Raw genomic sequence first — 21,619 nt, forward strand, 5'->3', positions numbered from 1 at the left:
CAGGTTAAAAAGTAGGAAAATTATAACAATTAGGAACTTTTAATAGATTTATTTCCAGCCTGTACTCACCTATCTATTCCACCTTCAATCAGATCCATATTGCTCAGTACCTGATCGAATATTACGTTCTTGGAGTCCAGTATGCTGTACGTCACATTCAAGTCCAGCAGTTGAGAAAGTAATCGCAAAATGGGCGCCTGTATCAGCGCATTGGATTTCATGAAGAGCTGGGAAAGGATAGAGCACAGAGTTGGAGAACATGTTACATGCAGGCGTACTAGTGCTTGGCAAATTTTTGCCATTAATAAAATATCAATGGTTGCACTCCGACCCATCTGCACACACACTCACACACGTAAGAGATTAAGGACTGTTGCCCAGGATGGTTGGTATTCGTGTCTGTGCATTTTTAATCAAACAAATTGGCTACAACTAAAATTAATTAGCCATCGCTGGCTACCGTTGCGTTTGTGCAGTCGGAAAAATGGGCAAAATATTTTAGAACTCTTCCAATGACTACTTCAGAGTTAATGCAAATACATAACATTTTCCGAAGAGCAGTTTACCTACTCAAACATCCCTTTAAAATCAAGCTGAAATGAGCGATAAGTTTCTCGAAGTGTACTCACCGTCAGACAGTATATGACCAGCGGCTCGAATAGCTTTATAAGCCGGACACAGTCGCCCGCCGGCGGAGTGGGTGGCTGCAGGCCGTGCACAAAGAGCATGCCCATGTCCTGGAGTGGGCCGGCATCAATTGGCTGGCGAGCGTCGCCTGGTGCCCCTCGCTGGGAACCCGCCATCGCTGGTTTTGAATTTATTGTTGGCAACAATGTGGAGCCGGAGCTGGCGCCGTGACCCCTGCCCTTGGCCGCAAAATAGGGACGTATAAAGGCGGTATGGTGGCCAATTCCACCGCCATTTTCACCGACGGCCGATGGCTGCAGCCGCACTTGGCTGGCATAATTTTGGGCGAATAAATATTTCAACAGTTGCCGCAGACATGCAACGCACTCGGCGGGCGCATAATTTATGAGCCTGGTCAAATAGTGGAGTATTTCTTCGATTAATTTCAGGTCCGGTGGCGAAGCACTCGCCATGCCCTCCAGGCAGAGGCTCAATGCGTTGAGGCAGGTTTTCAGGAGACAAATTAATAAGCTGCCGGCCTCCTGATTTATGGTTATCTGGGGAGGAGAAATAGGAAAAAATGGACTTACTTATCCAAGAGTTGGATGAGGAGGAGTAAGTGGCGGATGCAGTGTGGTGGCAACCTAATGCAACCCGCACATTAAGTCACTCCGAGTGGAGAAGTTTTCTGTTTGAGCAGCGAGTGGCAAAAGTCAAGTGTGGATGCTACGTTGGCTGCATTTCGTCGCGGGCTGAATTTTTACAACTCATTGCCATTGCTGCGGCAGCGGCAGAAAGTGTTGCATATAAAACGGCGCATTGCGCTGTACGTGCATCCAGCTGCAGCTCCAGCTCCAGCTCCATCTCCATCAGCAGCTGCATCTGGAACCGAATTCTGGGATGCTGGATGCTGGGAAATCTCAGTGCACGTGCCGCGCAACTTTTGCCATTTCGGCGCCACCAGCGACTTAATGGCGGTTCCCTGGCTCGGAATCTGCGAGTCCGTGGTCTGACTTACCTTGTAGCTGTCATTAGCACCTCTTAAAATGTTGTAAAGTTTCATGTAAACGTAATCGCCGGCAAAGTAACCCAGAGCCTGAAGTGATGCCGCTGGCTGTTCGCGGGCAAAGAGCTCGCTCTTGGGCGGCTTGGAGCTGCTGCTCCCCGACTGGGATCCAGTGGTGGGTGGGCGCTGATTGGTGACCAGGTGATAGTAGATGTTCAGCATCTTGACGCTGTGACGCAGCAGAAAGTCCAGGTGGGCGGTGTTTGGCTCACCTGAGCTCAGCATGGCACCTGCAATGATGCAATGATGGTTGGCGGTGGCGGGGCTTATTAATGGCAAATTAAGTGATCCCACCTGGGCTAATTGTGTTAAAATGCAAACGAGCTCTTAAAATTATACAAATGCGGCGTAATTGCGGCTCACAAAATGAAAAACGCATTAATGGATTTGCAATTGAAAAATGCACGATTCAATGGGATTGGCATGCCAATATACACGTTTATGTGGATATGTAGGATCGGCAAAGGCGGCAAAATAATGTGAAATTAAAACAAAAATTGCATAGGTAACAAGCGGAAAACGCTTCAAAGTATGCTATGATTTATCAGCGTTAATTAATGTGAGTGTGTGCGCGGCACGCAACATTTCAATTTATGTGTCAACAATGCAACGTACAGTATTCAGTGGCAATAAGCAATATATATTTGTATTTGGCGGCTGCAAAAGGAAATGGCAATGCAAAAAATTATTATTTGCAAATAAATTAAACTGTATGCGCATAAATATTTATAAAAATTAAGTGTTAAGGGAGCCATTTAAAGAACCCCTTCGGGGGCCACAATGGGCAAGTGGATAGCCTGCAGCCCCGCATCGCCGTTTGCATTACATTTACTAATTAATTGAAAATTTCGCACAATCGCAATGAGACGCCGCCATTCTTCCGTTACCAATTTATATTTATTTATCGCACATTTCAGTTATTTTTCCCAGTTTGGCGCCAGGTCAGCGTTCGATTATGAAGCCACAGAAATGTAGAGGGAGTTCCGCTCACGATTGTAAGTAGATGAATTAAACTGCACCATATTACAAGTCTATACACGAACAATTGTGATAAATGATTCCCTAGGGCACTTAAAATTCATTTATTATTACCGGAAGCTTCAATATGGCTACACAGTCATTCATTAAAATCTAACGTAATCATCTCCGAAATTCATTAAAATTAGAGAAGCAAGCTGCACTTTATTCTGCAAGCAACATTGCTTATAACCAGAAGTGAGGAAATCATTAATATTGGCAATCGAGTAATGTATATCGCAAAATAAATACTGTTTTGAGTAATTATCAAGACAAATTGTAGTAGTTTACACTTTATATCTTCATCTGCAGAGGTTTTAGATGCAGTTGCACTGCAGAGACCTATATACCTTCAATCACATACCGAGAAATCCAATGGAATTGCAGGTGGCTCTATGGCTTTAAGCCATCGGCGAACTGTGAATTTACATGGGCCACAATTAAAGGATTTCGCTGGCTGTTTGTTTTGGTTCCGGGCATGAATTGGAAACTATTTGCATACATTTTGGCAACTGTCAAAACTTATCATGAAGCGCACGCGAGAGTGTCGGAAAACATTTGGCGATTCTGTTTTCAAATCGATGTTCAGATATGCGAGGCACACGGATACATGGACACACGGATACACGGATACGCGGATACACGGATACATGGCCACATAAGTACGCGCGGCTTAAATATTAAATTGTTGAATGCACATTGCATGCAAGCGGCACAAATGCGGATGCAAATTCAAATGGGCATGGCAAGTGTTTTAGTTTAGAGGAGAGGGATGGGGCTGTGGTAGCAGCCGGCGTCACTGACACAAAAATTGTTTAACATTTAATGGTTTATTAATAATTTAATTACTTTTTGATTATGGTGGATTACATTAGCGCGCAGCAAATACGCGGCCAGCATGATAAATAATGAAGAGCCTGTCGCCATTTCCCAACCCTTGCAGCACAATGTCCTGAAATTTATGGCATTCTAATGCATGCGATGAAGTTTGGAGGTTGAGTTCGATGTGAAATGCCCTAATGAAATTGAGTTGAAGTTTGGTTTTCTGTTAACTTTTTTTAGTCCGACCCATAAACATTTCGCAAATTGAATTGAAATGTTTATTACTGCACTATCTGCATAACTGTTGTTGATGTTGCTACAGTTGCTGGTATTTTTTAGATGCACTTTGTTAATAATGCTGTTCGGAATTATTAAATTAAAAACGTTTAGTTGCATGGCAAAAAAGTGTGAGAATGAATGCGGAATGCAGTTACAGCTTTAAGTGCTAGTCAGTGTGGTCGTAAGCCTATTAGGTGCAACATATTGGTAACTTTTTTATCAAAAATATTAGATTGAATACTTCTAAAAAAAACTTCAAAAACTTCTTTGCCAGCATTTAGCACAACTGTGCAAACCACACCAACTGAATAATTTATATAGCTAAAGTGTATTTTATAGTCGTTGTATTGGGTTTTGCCATAGTTAATTGCCTATTTTTTGGTAGCGAAATAAGCATTAAGTGCAACGGAAATTTAAAACCATTTATGCTAATTTCCCGTTATTCTTGATTAAATTTAAAAATAATAACATCTAAAAAAATAGACTGCGCCCAGTCACTTACACCGCAGCATGAAAATATTTATGCAAATCTATTTAATGACAAACAATTAATTAAAATGATTTATGCAAACGTTGCCACAGCATTCATTACAGCATAATGCAATTAAATATGCAGTCTGAGACTAAAAATTACTGCTTTTGTAATTCCATTCGAATTAAATTAGCCAAACGAGCCACAAAGCGTCGACTGTACGGCCCAGTCGAATAAATCCAATAAATATCGGAAATATCAGAAATATCGGGAGGGCAGTCAGGCGTACCAGAGAAATCACCAGCCACACTAACCAGCTAGTCATGAATTAATGCGGCATTTGAATGTGAATGTCGGTTAAGATGGTTGGAAATTGGGAAATTGGGGGATATGGAGATTGGGATTGGGATTGGCATTGGGCCAGCAAGGAAATAGCAGAGTAACCCCTTTTGTGATCGGCAGGCAGTCCACTCACCTGCCATTAATTTGCCAATCACATCAATCAAATCGGTCTGGCAGCCGAGGTCCGCAGCTGTTGCATTGTTGTAGTAGGCATAGCTAATGCAAATTTCAACGAAATTGAATTCCAGCCAGGCCTGTTGATAGTCCACGAAATTGAAGTACCTCAGCAGGAGGCGCAGCGCGTAAATTATGCCAAACTGTGAAGGGAAAATGCGATGGGTTGGTTGGGTCGATACGCTACGCCACGATTTGGTGGCTCCGTTCGATTGGCAAACACAAATATTTACCTGCACATTTTTATCATTCAGCGTCATCAATTTATTTGTCAAGCGATACAAAACTTTGGCCAAAACTTTTTCCTCCTGCGCGATTTGACGTTGCGACGCGGATGCCAGCGCAAAAACATGCCCCTCGGCGATGCCGATGCCGTAACTTGCCTCGAAGTAGGCCGACGCCGCGGAGACTGCCGCTGCGGATCCTCCGGATGAGGCAGATGTCGATGTGGAGGAGCTGGACGTGCTGCCAGTATCAGGGTAGGATGAGGCGGAGTTGGAGGTGGCCAATGCATCCAGCTCAGCCAGAGGCGGCACAATCGTCGAACTGGCCCGGAATAAATTACGCAACGTCACGGACATGCTGCCAAATATGCGATAGTCGAAAAAATCCCACAGCAAATTGAAATTAGTTTGTTGAGTTTCCACGTTGACGTTGCCATTGCCTTCGATATCGTCTACTCCTCCTGCTCCTTGGTCCTGCGATGGATCCTGGCGCGCCGTTTGCATTATAAAACGGCAAAGACAGCAGGCGGCGTGTTCCCGCACCCGCGCATCATCGTCGCCGAGCAGATGTAAAAGTTCAGCCAGAAACTGCGCCTGCAAGGGGCAAAGTGCTTTTGAGTCAGTTGACGGCACGTTGTAAATCAAAAAGTGAGCCAAGTTTTCATTATGCAGTTTGGCAGTTTCGAATGCCCGTGCAGATGCGGTTTGCCCAGTCGATTTGGCCCGCAAGGTAGAACACTGAAGAAAATGGCCATTAGCATGAAAGGCCCACCATTGAGTGGAATCAATTTGAAAATACGTACGTTATTTTATGTACTTGTATATGCATTAGATATTTAAAAAACTAGTTGACTTCTCACTACGTTATATGAAATAATTTAATTTACATTTAGTTTTTCTGTGGCAAACTTATTATTTAGGTAAAGTGTTTTGAACGGCCATCGAAATATGCGGGCTACCAAGTTTTGAACTCTGTGAAAACACAGTCAACCATAATTGCAACTACGTTTGGAATACGAAATTCAAAGCTCCATCAATAGATGTGATTGTAGGCACACAGTTAAGCTCTTTTCATGCTATTACATTTTCTCGGCATTCAGTTTGATCCGTCTGTCGTTCTGTCGGCGCAATTGTTTGCCGACTCTTCTCGAGTTGATGTACGTTTTCCCTCTCAGTGCCATTTAGTAAATTGCTTAGCTTTGTCAAAATAATAAATAAACAAATATATGTGCGAGCTGGTGCCACGAAAACGAAAACCCCCAAGCTCTGTCAGCCAGTCCGTCAGGCTGTCAGTGGTCCCGTCATTCTGGATTCGGTATTCGGCACTCGGCAGGATGCGCTCACAGTCTCCTGCAGAATGCACAAAGAGCCCGGCCACACACTTGAGTGCACAAATGTTCAATAAGAGTTGCCAGAGGAGCGCCCCGTCCCGGCACTCAAACTGCCTCGGATGCTCCAGTTGCTCCAGAGTGCTGGGCGAAAACACACTCGTAAAATAATCTGCACAATAAACAAGCTGGCGAGCGGCGGATGGTGGATGGTGGATGCTGGACTGCCAGCGGGAGCGGCTGTAATAAGACGATTTAGCTGCTTACCTCATAAGTGCAGACAATGTCCTCGCCCTCCGCATCCCGTCCAGTGTGGCAGACACTGCCGGCATTTCTCGTCGGCCACTTGGAGTCATGCTTCGTGGCGCCGCTGTTTTTGTTGTCGATGGCACAACGAAAATTTGCGTAGTACGACCGCAGCAGCACGTAATTTAAATTCGAAATAACTTCGGCGTATTTATTCTGGACCAGCCAATATTTATTGTGATGGCAGAGCCGGAGTTTGCTCAAGAGCAATTTCGGTGAGATGGCAAACACACAGAAAGGTTCCAATGCAGGATTGGGATTGGGTTCGAGTTCGAGATCGGGCTCATTACCCGACTGCCCAGTGCCGGTGCTATTATTCTTTTGCTGCTGCCGCATGCCAGTCGATTGCAATTGGAAATCATTCAAAAGAGCAGCCAGTAGCTCATCATTATCAGTGGCCGAGGAGTTGGCACATGTCCCGGCATCGTTAGGACGCCTTTGTTGCTGCTGTTGACTGCTTAAGGCATTATCCTGGTCCTTTGCAAAAGTTTGTTGGCCAAATGTTTGCGCCTGGCCCGAACGCTTTTGTTGTCCACTTGAATGTCGTTGCAGGTCCTGCTCCAGCTTCTGGTTGTCCTGCTCCTGCTGCTGCTGCTCCTTCTGCTGTTGCTGCTGCTGCTGATGAGCATGATAATGACATGGCGGCTCTGTCAAATATTTGGACACCACATGCGGAAATATCTTATCGAATGCATTCAACGCTTGTATAACCACTGTGTGGATCTCGTCCTCAAAGCCCTGCAATAAGTGGAAAGGAGCAAAAAGTTTTCGGCTAAATTTCTTTATACAGGATCTCAAGAACAGGCATAAGACGACCACGGCCAAAACGAGACGTTGGCTAAGCGAATTTGTGTTTTATTGTTTGCACAAGCAAAAACTTTTCCACAATCACACAGTGGCCAGCTCTCGGGCATCCCTTCCCTTCCCTCCGGCCATCCGGGCATCCATCTGAGAGTGTGTGCATTTTTAACGAATCCCTAACAAGCTTTTCCTAGCTGCAGACCCGGCCAAAGGGCTATTGTTATCAAAGTTGCTTTGCCTTTGGCCCCGGAATGGCCTGGTATGGTCAGCTCCAGGGAGGATCTTCCCGTTTTCCATCCCCATCCCCAGCCCGATCCCAGTCCCAACAATCTCTATCTCGTTTTGGCTCCAATTTTGGTATGCTGGCAAGTGCCATTGAGACGGATTTGCAGCCATTATATAGCAGGCATCTAATGTGATTTTCAGCTAGCACGTCTTGCGTCCCTTTCCCATTCCCATTCTACTTCCTCCTCATCTGCGCGTGCATCTCGCTGCAACAACATTGCATAATCAAATTGCACTTTTGGGGGAGGCCAACAGCCAGCAGCAATTTAAATGTTCGGTGCTGGCCACTAAATTATTGAATTCAATAAGAAACCATCCCCGCATCGGAGCCCCAACTTACTGCCACGGCCAATCCCCAGACAGAAATCAATGTGCAACTTATGCGCACATTCTGCATACCGGAAGGGTAAGTTGGGCAAGATGGGAATGGATGGTGGCATAGTGGAATAGTGGGATAGTGGGATGGTGCGGTGATGGGAATGGAAAGATGGGAGAAAGTAAGATGGCAACGGATGCGCGCTGCTCCCTTTAGGGGCATTTGCACTTGCACATTGCGAAGGCGATAAGAATTTTCTTTCTTATTTTCAAATGAAAAACAACCAACCACACAAAATGCCGCCGGCTAAGCTCCAACTGCAACTGGCTTGGCTTGAGTTGGTGGCCGGAGTTGGAAAATATTCAAAAGGCAGCCATTGATATGGACACGTGTCCGTGTCCGTGTGTGTTTGCCTGCATGTGTTAAAATATGTTAGCTTGATGGTTTAACATAGAAAAAAGTACAGCGAAAAGGTGGGGGCACATATTTATAGATATAGAATGTTTGCTCAGAGGGGAAAATAGAGGGCGGACTGCGCTACTGCCACATAATAATCCAGGCCAGTCGAAGATGGAATGCTCTGAGAATTTGAAATTTGTAAGTGAAATTCTTGAATTAACTTATTTTTTTCCTCTGAACGAACTAGTTTTTTTGTTGCGTTTATTAAGGCACTGATAAGAAAAATGTGCGTTATCTATAGTTTAATGCCCAAACCAACACCCTAACCAAGTCTCTAAACCATACGCAGGGTAAAGCAAATAGTCGCACAACGTGGCGTATGCGTTATGCAAACGCAGGGAAGAAAATGAAGTAGTGAAAGAGGAAGGAAGGAGTGCAAGTGGGCGTGCTATGACAAAGATATAGCGCCAGATATACAAAGCGGGTTAGCATACATGTAATGTAGCTTACCATTAACCAGGCACCGGCAGGTGGGTACCAACCCATTAAAGGAACTTTCGCCAGAGTGCCTCTGGCTATGAAACACCTTGTGTGAATATCGTGTGTGGGACTATCGACGCACTCACCTTCAGCAAAATGGCCAACAAGTGTTGCAGGCCAAGACCACGTTGCAGATCCAGAAACAGTCCAGCCCCACTGGATTGCAGGAAGTTACCCACAACCTGCTGGACGCCACCCCGCAAGATGGGATCGCAGTGGTCATGAAAGAGCAGGATATCCGAAAGCTTCTGACGGTCTTGAGGTGGAGAGCTCTCGGTGGTAGAAGTTGCTCCGAAAACTCCTGCACGACTGCGTGTTGACTTTGTGCGCTTGGGTGGACGTGGAGGCATGCTCAATGGCGGCACATCCTCAACTGCCACAGTGGGTCTATACGAGCTTCCAACGATCTCGGACTTGGAGAGTTTCTCTTCCGATTTCTTGGCAGATGACGATGAAGTAGTACCTTCAAGTAGGAGAACTGCAGCGTCTGCACTGCGACTTAGGGTGGGCGTTGCTGACTGCAAGTATGCTGGACAGGTGCTTGGCCCAAAGTGATCATCCTTAATGTCCAGCAGAAGCAGGTTCTCCTCCAGGCTAGTCTCAACCAGACTACTATCTAGCGGCGGCTTCTCTCCGCCTACCTGGGAATTGTCGCTGCTTTGAGGGCTCGAAACTTGAGTGCTATCACCACTATCAGTCCGAGAGGTGGCCTCCTCCAGCAGCTGCAGTTCCTGCTCGCTAATCTCCAGGCTGAGTTGAAGAATCCTCGGCGATAAGCGCACACATTGGGCAATCACGGCTAAGGAGAGGCTCTTGATGGACACTCTGCTGATGCTATCGGGCTGCAACCCCGCCGCCTGTCCACTGAGCAGAAACCGAGCTGCCACCAAGCGAGCCGTATAGTAGACCAACGACTGCTCCAGGATGCTGCCAATTTTTACGGTGATCAGGGCACGACCGACAACTGTCTGCCGGAGCGGCGAGTTCTCCACTAGAAAGGGATTAGCTGCGGAGAAAAAAGCTTCTAATTAGTGTCTCCTAGGTGCGACAGCCAGCGACTTACCGTTGGGCGTGCCACGCAGCTGCGGTGTTTCGGGCTTAGAGGCCGCCACTTCCACGGCCGGAGCATCCATCATGAGGGCTGTGGAGGCTGTGTGGGAGGCGGTTATCGAGCAGGAGTCCTCCACCGGCGTGGGCGTCTCCGCAATCGAGGGCTGCCGCTCCGGTGGCTCCAGGTTGCTGCTGGCCAAGGAGCTGAGCGAGAGCGTGAGCGAGGCGGATGAGATTGCATCCGATTTGTCGGCGGGAGCGGGAGTGGATGCGGACTTGGTGGGCGTGGACTTAGAGCCGCTTGATTGACGAAAGAGCTTACTGACCGACTCCGAAGCTGGAAGCACAAAAGCCACTAGAGTTAGAGCGCCCCGTCGAAGGTCTAGCAGATAACTTGGTTTGACACTAATGCCAGCAATGGCGTTGGCTAATTTGCGGCCACTCCAGACGGCCAATTACCCGGCACATTCGTCTATCGTGGCAAACTTTGTGAGCCATGAGGGCACAAGTATCTGGCTAGGATGTATGTGTGTATGTATTGTTGTGTGTGAGGGGGGCAAAACCGCTGAAACTATTTTCCTAGCTACTTTTTATGTTGTTCTATTAGCTTGCCGCCGCGGGCAAACTTCCCGGTTCTCCATCTTGTATTGAAAATTAATTGAAAACTTCAATTTCATGGAAAGTACGAGCATAGTGCAGCCACTCGCTTCCCTCACTGACCACTTAAGTGGGTTAAAAATGGCTGCATCTTTTAGATGCACTTGTTGTGGCTTTCCCTGTCGTAGTTGTTGTTCTTTGTTATTGTTCTAATGGATGTTCCGGCCGCATGCAAGAGCTGTAAAAATTAGAGCAACCACGATTCCACGACTGCGGCCAACGGAAGCAGCAGAGCACTTTATGGCCAGAGTGCTCGCATGTATTGTTCGGAGCAGATAAACCAACTACCGAGGAAGCCTGATCAGTGTTTCAGGAACACATCCTTTAAGTGGGGAGTGCTAAGTTCAACAAATTGGTTACAATGAATCCAAAACTATGCTACGAATTGAAACATCTAAAAACGAAAAAAACAGCAGTTCTTCATATTCGATTTTTCACATTTTTCACTTTCAATATACTAAAACCCCATCGACAAGAGCTCATATCAGAGATTAAGCAGCACATCTGGCATTAAACAAGTAATCCAACTTCTAAAAAAAAAAACTGATTTACCAAAACCAGCAATCTGAATTATCCCTCAAATTAGGAAAAGCTGGGTGCTCATAAAAGCAGCCAGAAATCAGGGATTTCTGCATGCAGTTTTATGCAACTTTCGTGCTCGTACACTCGCCGGTAATTATGTTTGGGGTTGCCTGGCATTTTATGCTTTAATAGCTTCGCCTCCATAAAAGTGAAAACGGCAGCAGCTCCGCAACTTCGGTCGAGTGTTTTCCTTTTATTATAAAATCACGCTGAAAACGCAAAACAAAAATGCAGCACACAAAAATGGCAAATACAACTTTGAAGCGTATAAGCAAAAAAGGAGCGAAACCCCAAACTAGGCGACAATGAAAACCGCGTGGGAAACGCGCGCTCTGGTCGGCAAAAACGCGAGGAGGACGGTGGAGTGATGGTTCCATGGCTGCTACTTTATGCCCGCCACACGGACGTGCAAAACTCTCCGCCTACCAGCACACAAGCAAATGTTTTTTACTGCTCAAGTTACATATGTGGATGCAGCGAAAGGGTATAAAAAAAAGCAGTATAGGAAAGGACCAAAGCACGAAAAAAAAAAGATAGAATGCTATATTCGAGTTCCCGACTATCAGATACCCGTTACTCAGCTAGTGAAAGTGCAAACGAGAAATTTCCACATTTTCTGTAATATCGGTAAAAATTGTGTAAAAAAAAATTCAAAAAGTTAATAAAAATTTTTATAATATAAAAAAATTTACTGCATGGACTTTAGAACTTCAGTCTTGGCACATTTTTGAGTTTCTACAACATCATTACATCAGAAAAATTACAAAAAAAATTTAAAAAAATAAATTTATACATTTGAATGCAGATTTTTAGAGAATTGCCCCAGAAACATTTAGAGGTATGCCACTTCAAAATCCGATTAAGATAAGTTGAGATATGGACTATAGAACTTCAACCTTGGGACACTTTTGAATTTCTTCAACATCATAACATCAGAAAAATTATAAAAAAAATTTTAAAAATAAAATTTTACATTTGAATGCAGATTTTTAGAGAATTGCTCCAGAAACATTTAGAGGTATGCCACTTCAAAATCCGATTAAGATAAGTTGAGATATGGACTTTAGAACTTCAGCCTTGGGACATTTTTGAATTTCTTCAACATCATAACATCAGAAAATTACAAAAAAATGTTGAAAAAATAAATTTCCAAATTTGAATGCAGTTTTATAGAGAATTGCTCCAGAAACATTTAAAGGTATGCCACTTCAAAATCCGATTAAGATAAGTTGAGATATGGACTTTAGAACTTCAGCCTTGGGGCATTTTCGAATTTCTTCAACATCATAACATCAGAAAATTACAAAAAAATGTTGAAAAAATAAATTTCCAAATTTGAATGCAGTTTTATGGAGAATTGCTCCAGAAACATTTAGAGGTATGCCACTTCAAAATCCGATTAAGATAAGTTGAGATATGGACTTTAGAACTTCAGCCTTGGGGCATTTTCGAATTTCTTCTACATCATAACATCAGAAAAATTACAAAAAAATGTTGAAAAAATAAATTTCCAAATTTGAATGCAGTTTTATGGAGAATTGCTCCAGAAACATTTAGAGGTATGCCACTTCAAAATCCGATTAAGATAAGTTGAGATATGGACTTTAGAACTTCAGCCTTGGGGCATTTTCGAATTTCTTCAACATCATAACATCAGAAAATTACAAAAAAATGTTGAAAAAATAAATTTCCAAATTTGAATGCAGTTTTATAGAGAATTGCTCCAGAAACATTTAAAGGTATGCCACTTCAAAATCCGATTAAGATAAGTTGAGATATGGACTTTAGAACTTCAGCCTTGGGGCATTTTCGAATTTCTTCAACATCATAACATCAGAAAATTACAAAAAAATGTTGAAAAAATAAATTTCCAAATTTGAATGCAGTTTTATGGAGAATTGCTCCAGAAACATTTAGAGGTATGCCACTTCAAAATCCGATTAAGATAAGTTGAGATATGGACTTTAGAACTTCAGCCTTGGGGCATTTTCGAATTTCTTCAACATCAGAAAATTACAAAAAAATGTTGAAAAAATAAATTTCCAAATTTGAATGCAGTTTTATGGAGAATTGCTCCAGAAACATTTAGAGGTATGCCCCTTCAAAATCCGATTAAGATAAGTTGAGATATGGACTTTAGAACTTCAGCCTTGGGACATTTTTGAATTTCTTCAACATCATAACATCAGAAAATTACAAAAAAATGTTGAAAAAATAAATTTCCAAATTTGAATGCAGTTTTATGGAGAATTGCTCCAGAAACATTTAGAGGTATGCCACTTCAAAATCCGATTAAGATAAGTTGAGATATGGACTTTAGAACTTCAGCCTTGGGGCATTTTCGAATTTCTTCAACATCATAACATCAGAAAATTACAAAAAAATGTTGAAAAAATAAATTTCCAAATTTGAATGCAGTTTTATGGAGAATTGCTCCAGAAACATTTAGAGGTATGCCCCTTCAAAATCCGATTAAGATAAGTTGAGATATGGACTTTAGAACTTCAGCCTTGGGACATTTTTGAATTTCTTCAACATCATAACATCAGAAAATTACAAAAAAATGTTGAAAAAATAAATTTCCAAATTTGAATGCAGTTTTATGGAGAATTGCTCCAGAAACATTTAGAGGTATGCCACTTCAAAATCCGATTAAGATAAGTTGAGATATGGACTTTAGAACTTCAGCCTTGGGGCATTTTCGAATTTCTTCAACATCATAACATCAGAAAATTACAAAAAAATGTTGAAAAAATAAATTTCCAAATTTGAATGCAGTTTTATGGAGAATTGCTCCAGAAACATTTAGAGGTATGCCACTTCAAAATCCGATTAAGATAAGTTGAGATATGGACTTTAGAACTTCAGCCTTGGGGCATTTTCGAATTTCTTCTACATCATAACATCAGAAAAATTACAAAAAAATGTTGAAAAAATAAATTTCCAAATTTGAATGCAGTTTTATAGAGAATTGCTCCAGAAACATTTAAAGGTATGCCACTTCAAAATCCGATTAAGATAAGTTGAGATATGGACTTTAGAACTTCAGCCTTGGGACATTTTTGAATTTCTTCAACATCATAACATCAGAAAATTACAAAAAAATGTTGAAAAAATAAATTTCCAAATTTGAATGCAGTTTTATGGAGAATTGCTCCAGAAACATTTAGAGGTATGCCACTTCAAAATCCGATTAAGATAAGTTGAGATATGGACTTTAGAACTTCAGCCTTGGGGCATTTTCGAATTTCTTCAACATCATAACATCAGAAAATTACAAAAAAATGTTGAAAAAATAAATTTCCAAATTTGAATGCAGTTTTATAGAGAATTGCTCCAGAAACATTTAAAGGTATGCCACTTCAAAATCCGATTAAGATAAGTTGAGATATGGACTTTAGAACTTCAGCCTTGGGACATTTTTGAATTTCTTCAACATCATAACATCAGAAAATTACAAAAAAATGTTGAAAAAATAAATTTCCAAATTTGAATGCAGTTTTATGGAGAATTGCTCCAGAAACATTTAGAGGTATGCCACTTCAAAATCCGATTAAGATAAGTTGAGATATGGACTTTAGAACTTCAGCCTTGGGGCATTTTCGAATTTCTTCAACATCAGAAAATTACAAAAAAATGTTGAAAAAATAAATTTCCAAATTTGAATGCAGTTTTATGGAGAATTGCTCCAGAAACATTTAGAGGTATGCCACTTCAAAATCCGATTAAGATAAGTTGAGATATGGACTTTAGAACTTCAGCCTTGGGGCATTTTCGAATTTCTTCAACATCAGAAAATTACAAAAAAATGTTGAAAAAATAAATTTCCAAATTTGAATGCAGTTTTATGGAGAATTGCTCCAGAAACATTTAGAGGTATGCCCCTTCAAAATCCGATTAAGATAAGTTGAGATATGGACTTTAGAACTTCAGCCTTGGGGCATTTTCGAATTTCTTCTACATCATAACATCAGAAAAATTACAAAAAAATGTTGAAAAAATAAATTTCCAAATTTGAATGCAGTTTTATAGAGAATTGCTCCAGAAACATTTAAAGGTATGCCACTTCAAAATCCGATTAAGATAAGTTGAGATATGGACTTTAGAACTTCAGCCTTGGGACATTTTTGAATTTCTTCAACATCATAACATCAGAAAATTACAAAAAAATGTTGAAAAAATAAATTTCCAAATTTGAATGCAGTTTTATGGAGAATTGCTCCAGAAACATTTAGAGGTATGCCACTTCAAAATCCGATTAAGATAAGTTGAGATATGGACTTTAGAACTTCAGCCTTGGGGCATTTTCGAATTTCTTCTACATCATAACATCAGAAAAATTACAAAAAAATGTTGAAAAAATAAATTTCCAAATTTGAATGCAGTTTTATAGAGAATTGCTCCAGAAACATTTAAAGGTATGCCACTTCAAAATCCGATTAAGATAAGTTGAGATATGGACTTTAGAACTTCAGCCTTGGGACATTTTTGAATTTCTTCAACATCATAACATCAGAAAATTACAAAAAAATGTTGAAAAAATAAATTTCCAAATTTGAATGCAGTTTTATGGAGAATTGCTCCAGAAACATTTAGAGGTATGCCACTTCAAAATCCGATTAAGATAAGTTGAGATATGGACTTTAGAACTTCAGCCTTGGGGCATTTTCGAATTTCTTCAACATCATAACATCAGAAAATTACAAAAAAATGTTGAAAAAATAAATTTCCAAATTTGAATGCAGTTTTATGGAGAATTGCTCCAGAAACATTTAGAGGTATGCCACTTCAAAATCCGATTAAGATAAGTTGAGATATGGACTTTAGAACTTCAGCCTTGGGGCATTTTCGAATTTCTTCTACATCATAACATCAGAAAAATTACAAAAAAATGTTGAAAAAATAAGTTTCCAAATTTGAATGCAGTTTTTTAGAGAATTGCTCCAGAAACATTTAGAGGTAGGCCACTTCAAAATCCGATTAAGATAAGTTGAGTTATGGACTTTAGAACTTCAGTCTTGGCACATTTTTGAATTTCTACAACATCATCACATCAGAAAAATTAAAAAAAAAATTAAAAAAAAAAAAATTTGACATTTGAATGCAGAGTTTTAGAGAATTGCTCCAGAAACATTTAGAGGTATGCCACTTCAAAATCCGATTAAGATAAGTTGAGTTATGGACTTTAGAACTTCAGTCTTGGCACATTTTTGAATTTCTACAACATCATCACATCAGAAAAATTACAAAAAAAATTTAAAAAAATAAAATTTTACATTTGAATGCAGATTTTTAGAGAATTGCTCCAGAAACATTTAGAGGTATGCCACTTCAAAATCCGATTAAGATAAGTTGAGTTATGGACTTTAAAACTTCAGTCTTGGCATATTTTTGAATTTCTACAACATCATCACATCAGAAAAATTACAAAAAAAATTAAAAAAAATAAAATTTTACATTTGAATGCAGATTTTTAGAGAATTGCTCCAGAAACATTTAGAGGTATGCCACTTCAAAATCCGATTAAGATAAGTTGAGATATGGACTATAGAACTTCAACCTTGGGACACTTTTGAATTTCTTCAACATCATAACATCAGAAAAATTATAAAAAAAATTTTAAAAATAAAATTTTACATTTGAATGCAGATTTTTAGAGAATTGCTCCAGAAACATTTAGAGGTATGCCACTTCAAAATCCGATTAAGATAAGTTGAGATATGGACTTTAGAACTTCAGCCTTGGGACATTTTTGAATTTCTTCAACATCATAACATCAGAAAATTACAAAAAAATGTTGAAAAAATAAATTTCCAAATTTGAATGCAGTTTTATAGAGAATTGCTCCAGAAACATTTAAAGGTATGCCACTTCAAAATCCGATTAAGATAAGTTGAGATATGGACTTTAGAACTTCAGCCTTGGGGCATTTTCGAATTTCTTCAACATCATAACATCAGAAAATTACAAAAAAATGTTGAAAAAATAAATTTCCAAATTTGAATGCAGTTTTATGGAGAATTGCTCCAGAAACATTTAGAGGTATGCCACTTCAAAATCCGATTAAGATAAGTTGAGATATGGACTTTAGAACTTCAGCCTTGGGGCATTTTCGAATTTCTTCTACATCATAACATCAGAAAAATTACAAAAAAATGTTGAAAAAATAAATTTCCAAATTTGAATGCAGTTTTATGGAGAATTGCTCCAGAAACATTTAGAGGTATGCCACTTCAAAATCCGATTAAGATAAGTTGAGATATGGACTTTAGAACTTCAGCCTTGGGGCATTTTCGAATTTCTTCAACATCATAACATCAGAAAATTACAAAAAAATGTTGAAAAAATAAATTTCCAAATTTGAATGCAGTTTTATAGAGAATTGCTCCAGAAACATTTAAAGGTATGCCACTTCAAAATCCGATTAAGATAAGTTGAGATATGGACTTTAGAACTTCAGCCTTGGGACATTTTTGAATTTCTTCAACATCATAACATCAGAAAATTACAAAAAAATGTTGAAAAAATAAATTTCCAAATTTGAATGCAGTTTTATGGAGAATTGCTCCAGAAACATTTAGAGGTATGCCACTTCAAAATCCGATTAAGATAAGTTGAGATATGGACTTTAGAACTTCAGCCTTGGGGCATTTTCGAATTTCTTCAACATCAGAAAATTACAAAAAAATGTTGAAAAAATAAATTTCCAAATTTGAATGCAGTTTTATGGAGAATTGCTCCAGAAACATTTAGAGGTATGCCCCTTCAAAATCCGATTAAGATAAGTTGAGATATGGACTTTAGAACTTCAGCCTTGGGACATTTTTGAATTTCTTCAACATCATAACATCAGAAAATTACAAAAAAATGTTGAAAAAATAAATTTCCAAATTTGAATGCAGTTTTATGGAGAATTGCTCCAGAAACATTTAGAGGTATGCCACTTCAAAATCCGATTAAGATAAGTTGAGATATGGACTTTAGAACTTCAGCCTTGGGGCATTTTCGAATTTCTTCAACATCATAACATCAGAAAATTACAAAAAAATGTTGAAAAAATAAATTTCCAAATTTGAATGCAGTTTTATGGAGAATTGCTCCAGAAACATTTAGAGGTATGCCACTTCAAAATCCGATTAAGATAAGTTGAGATATGGACTTTAGAACTTCAGCCTTGGGGCATTTTCGAATTTCTTCTACATCATAACATCAGAAAAATTACAAAAAAATGTTGAAAAAATAAATTTCCAAATTTGAATGCAGTTTTATAGAGAATTGCTCCAGAAACATTTAAAGGTATGCCACTTCAAAATCCGATTAAGATAAGTTGAGATATGGACTTTAGAACTTCAGCCTTGGGACATTTTTGAATTTCTTCAACATCATAACATCAGAAAATTACAAAAAAATGTTGAAAAAATAAATTTCCAAATTTGAATGCAGTTTTATGGAGAATTGCTCCAGAAACATTTAGAGGTATGCCACTTCAAAATCCGATTAAGATAAGTTGAGATATGGACTTTAGAACTTCAGCCTTGGGGCATTTTCGAATTTCTTCAACATCATAACATCAGAAAATTACAAAAAAATGTTGAAAAAATAAATTTCCAAATTTGAATGCAGTTTTATAGAGAATTGCTCCAGAAACATTTAAAGGTATGCCACTTCAAAATCCGATTAAGATAAGTTGAGATATGGACTTTAGAACTTCAGCCTTGGGACATTTTTGAATTTCTTCAACATCATAACATCAGAAAATTACAAAAAAATGTTGAAAAAATAAATTTCCAAATTTGAATGCAGTTTTATGGAGAATTGCTCCAGAAACATTTAGAGGTATGCCACTTCAAAATCCGATTAAGATAAGTTGAGATATGGACTTTAGAACTTCAGCCTTGGGGCATTTTCGAATTTCTTCAACATCAGAAAATTACAAAAAAATGTTGAAAAAATAAATTTCCAAATTTGAATGCAGTTTTATGGAGAATTGCTCCAGAAACATTTAGAGGTATGCCCCTTCAAAATCCGATTAAGATAAGTTGAGATATGGACTTTAGAACTTCAGCCTTGGGGCATTTTCGAATTTCTTCTACATCATAACATCAGAAAAATTACAAAAAAATGTTGAAAAAATAAATTTCCAAATTTGAATGCAGTTTTATAGAGAATTGCTCCAGAAACATTTAAAGGTATGCCACTTCAAAATCCGATTAAGATAAGTTGAGATATGGACTTTAGAACTTCAGCCTTGGGACATTTTTGAATTTCTTCAACATCATAACATCAGAAAATTACAAAAAAATGTTGAAAAAATAAATTTCCAAATTTGAATGCAGTTTTATGGAGAATTGCTCCAGAAACATTTAGAGGTATGCCACTTCAAAATCCGATTAAGATAAGTTGAGATATGGACTTTAGAACTTCAGCCTTGGGGCATTTTCGAATTTCTTCTACATCATAACATCAGAAAAATTACAAAAAAATGTTGAAAAAATAAATTTCCAAATTTGAATGCAGTTTTATAGAGAATTGCTCCAGAAACATTTAAAGGTATGCCACTTCAAAATCCGATTAAGATAAGTTGAGATATGGACTTTAGAACTTCAGCCTTGGGACATTTTTGAATTTCTTCAACATCATAACATCAGAAAATTACAAAAAAATGTTGAAAAAATAAATTTCCAAATTTGAATGCAGTTTTATGGAGAATTGCTCCAGAAACATTTAGAGGTATGCCACTTCAAAATCCGATTAAGATAAGTTGAGATATGGACTTTAGAACTTCAGCCTTGGGGCATTTTCGAATTTCTTCAACATCATAACATCAGAAAATTACAAAAAAATGTTGAAAAAATAAATTTCCAAATTTAAATGCAGTTTTATGGAGAATTGCTCCAGAAACATTTAGAGGTATGCCACTTCAAAATCCGATTAAGATAAGTTGAGATATGGACTTTAGAACTTCAGCCTTGGGGCATTTTCGAATTTCTTCTACATCATAACATCAGAAAAATTACAAAAAAATGTTGAAAAAATAAGTTTCCAAATTTGAATGCAGTTTTTTAGAGAATTGCTCCAGAAACATTTAGAGGTAGGCCACTTCAAAATCCGATTAAGATAAGTTGAGTTATGGACTTTAGAACTTCAGTCTTGGCACATTTTTGAATTTCTACAACATCATCACATCAGAAAAATTAAAAAAAAAATTAAAAAAAAAAAAATTTGACATTTGAATGCAGAGTTTTAGAGAATTGCTCCAGAAACATTTAGAGGTATGCCACTTCAAAATCCGATTAAGATAAGTTGAGTTATGGACTTTAGAACTTCAGTCTTGGCACATTTTTGAATTTCTACAACATCATCACATCAGAAAAATTACAAAAAAAATTTAAAAAAATAAAATTTTACATTTGAATGCAGATTTTTAGAGAATTGCTCCAGAAACATTTAGAGGTATGCCACTTCAAAATCCGATTAAGATAAGTTGAGTTATGGACTTTAAAACTTCAGTCTTGGCATATTTTTGAATTTCTACAACATCATCACATCAGAAAAATTACAAAAAAAATTAAAAAAAATAAAATTTTACATTTGAATGCAGATTTTTAGAGAATTGCTCCAGAAACATTTAGAGGTATGCCACTTCAAAATCCGATTAGGATAAGTTGAGTTATGGACTTTAGAACTTCAGTCTTGGCACATTTTTGAATTTCTACAACATCATCACATCAGAAAAATTAAAAAAAAAAATTTAAAAAAAAAAATTTTTACATTTGAATGCAGAGTTTTAGAGAATTGCTCCAGAAACATTTAGAGGTATGCCACTTCAAAATCCGATTAAGATAAGTTGAGTTATGGACTTTAGAACTTTAGCCTTGGGACATTTTTGAATTTCCAAAACACTATAACATCAGAAAAATTACAAAAAAATGTTGAAAAAATAAATTTCCAAATTTGAATGCAGTTTTTTAGAGAATTGCTCCAGAAACATTTAAAGGTATGCCACTTCAAAATCCGATTAAGATTAGTTGAGTTATGGACTTTAGAACTTCAGTCTTGGGACATTTTTGAGTTTCTACAACATCATCACATCAGAAAAATAACAAAAAAAATTTAAAAAAATAAAATTTTACATTTGAATGCAGATTTTTAGAGAATTGCTCCAGAAACATTTAGAGGTATGCCACTTCAAAATCCGATTAAGATAAGTTGAGTTATGGACTTTAGAACTTCAGTCTTGGCACATTTTTGAATTTCTACAACATCATCACATCAGAAAAATTACAAAAAAAATTTAAAAAAATAAAATTTTACATTTGAATGCAGATTTTT

At 38.6% G+C, this 21,619-nt stretch overlaps 1 protein-coding gene across 1 annotated transcript in view; it reads right to left on the bottom strand.

Annotated features, from left to right (window-relative positions):
• Nucleotides 1-21,619, bottom strand: part of LOC6555425 — a 48,846-nt gene that overhangs the window by 18,559 nt on the left and 8,668 nt on the right. The window contains exons 7-14 of the mRNA XM_001981404.3: nt 10,062-10,385; nt 9,085-10,004; nt 6,619-7,395; nt 5,033-5,617; nt 4,759-4,942; nt 1,646-1,923; nt 630-1,184; nt 70-227 (exon numbers count right to left, since the gene is read on the bottom strand). Coding sequence (XP_001981440.1) covers nt 70-227; nt 630-1,184; nt 1,646-1,923; nt 4,759-4,942; nt 5,033-5,617; nt 6,619-7,395; nt 9,085-10,004; nt 10,062-10,385 — 3,781 coding nt within the window. The remainder of the gene's footprint in view (nt 1-69; nt 228-629; nt 1,185-1,645; nt 1,924-4,758; nt 4,943-5,032; nt 5,618-6,618; nt 7,396-9,084; nt 10,005-10,061; nt 10,386-21,619) is intronic.

The sequence above is a fragment of the Drosophila erecta genome, unplaced genomic scaffold (assembly GCF_003286155.1).
Source record: "Drosophila erecta strain 14021-0224.00,06,07 unplaced genomic scaffold, DereRS2 tig00000000-arrow-pilon, whole genome shotgun sequence".
NCBI classification, from domain to species: Eukaryota; Metazoa; Arthropoda; class Insecta; order Diptera; family Drosophilidae; genus Drosophila; species Drosophila erecta.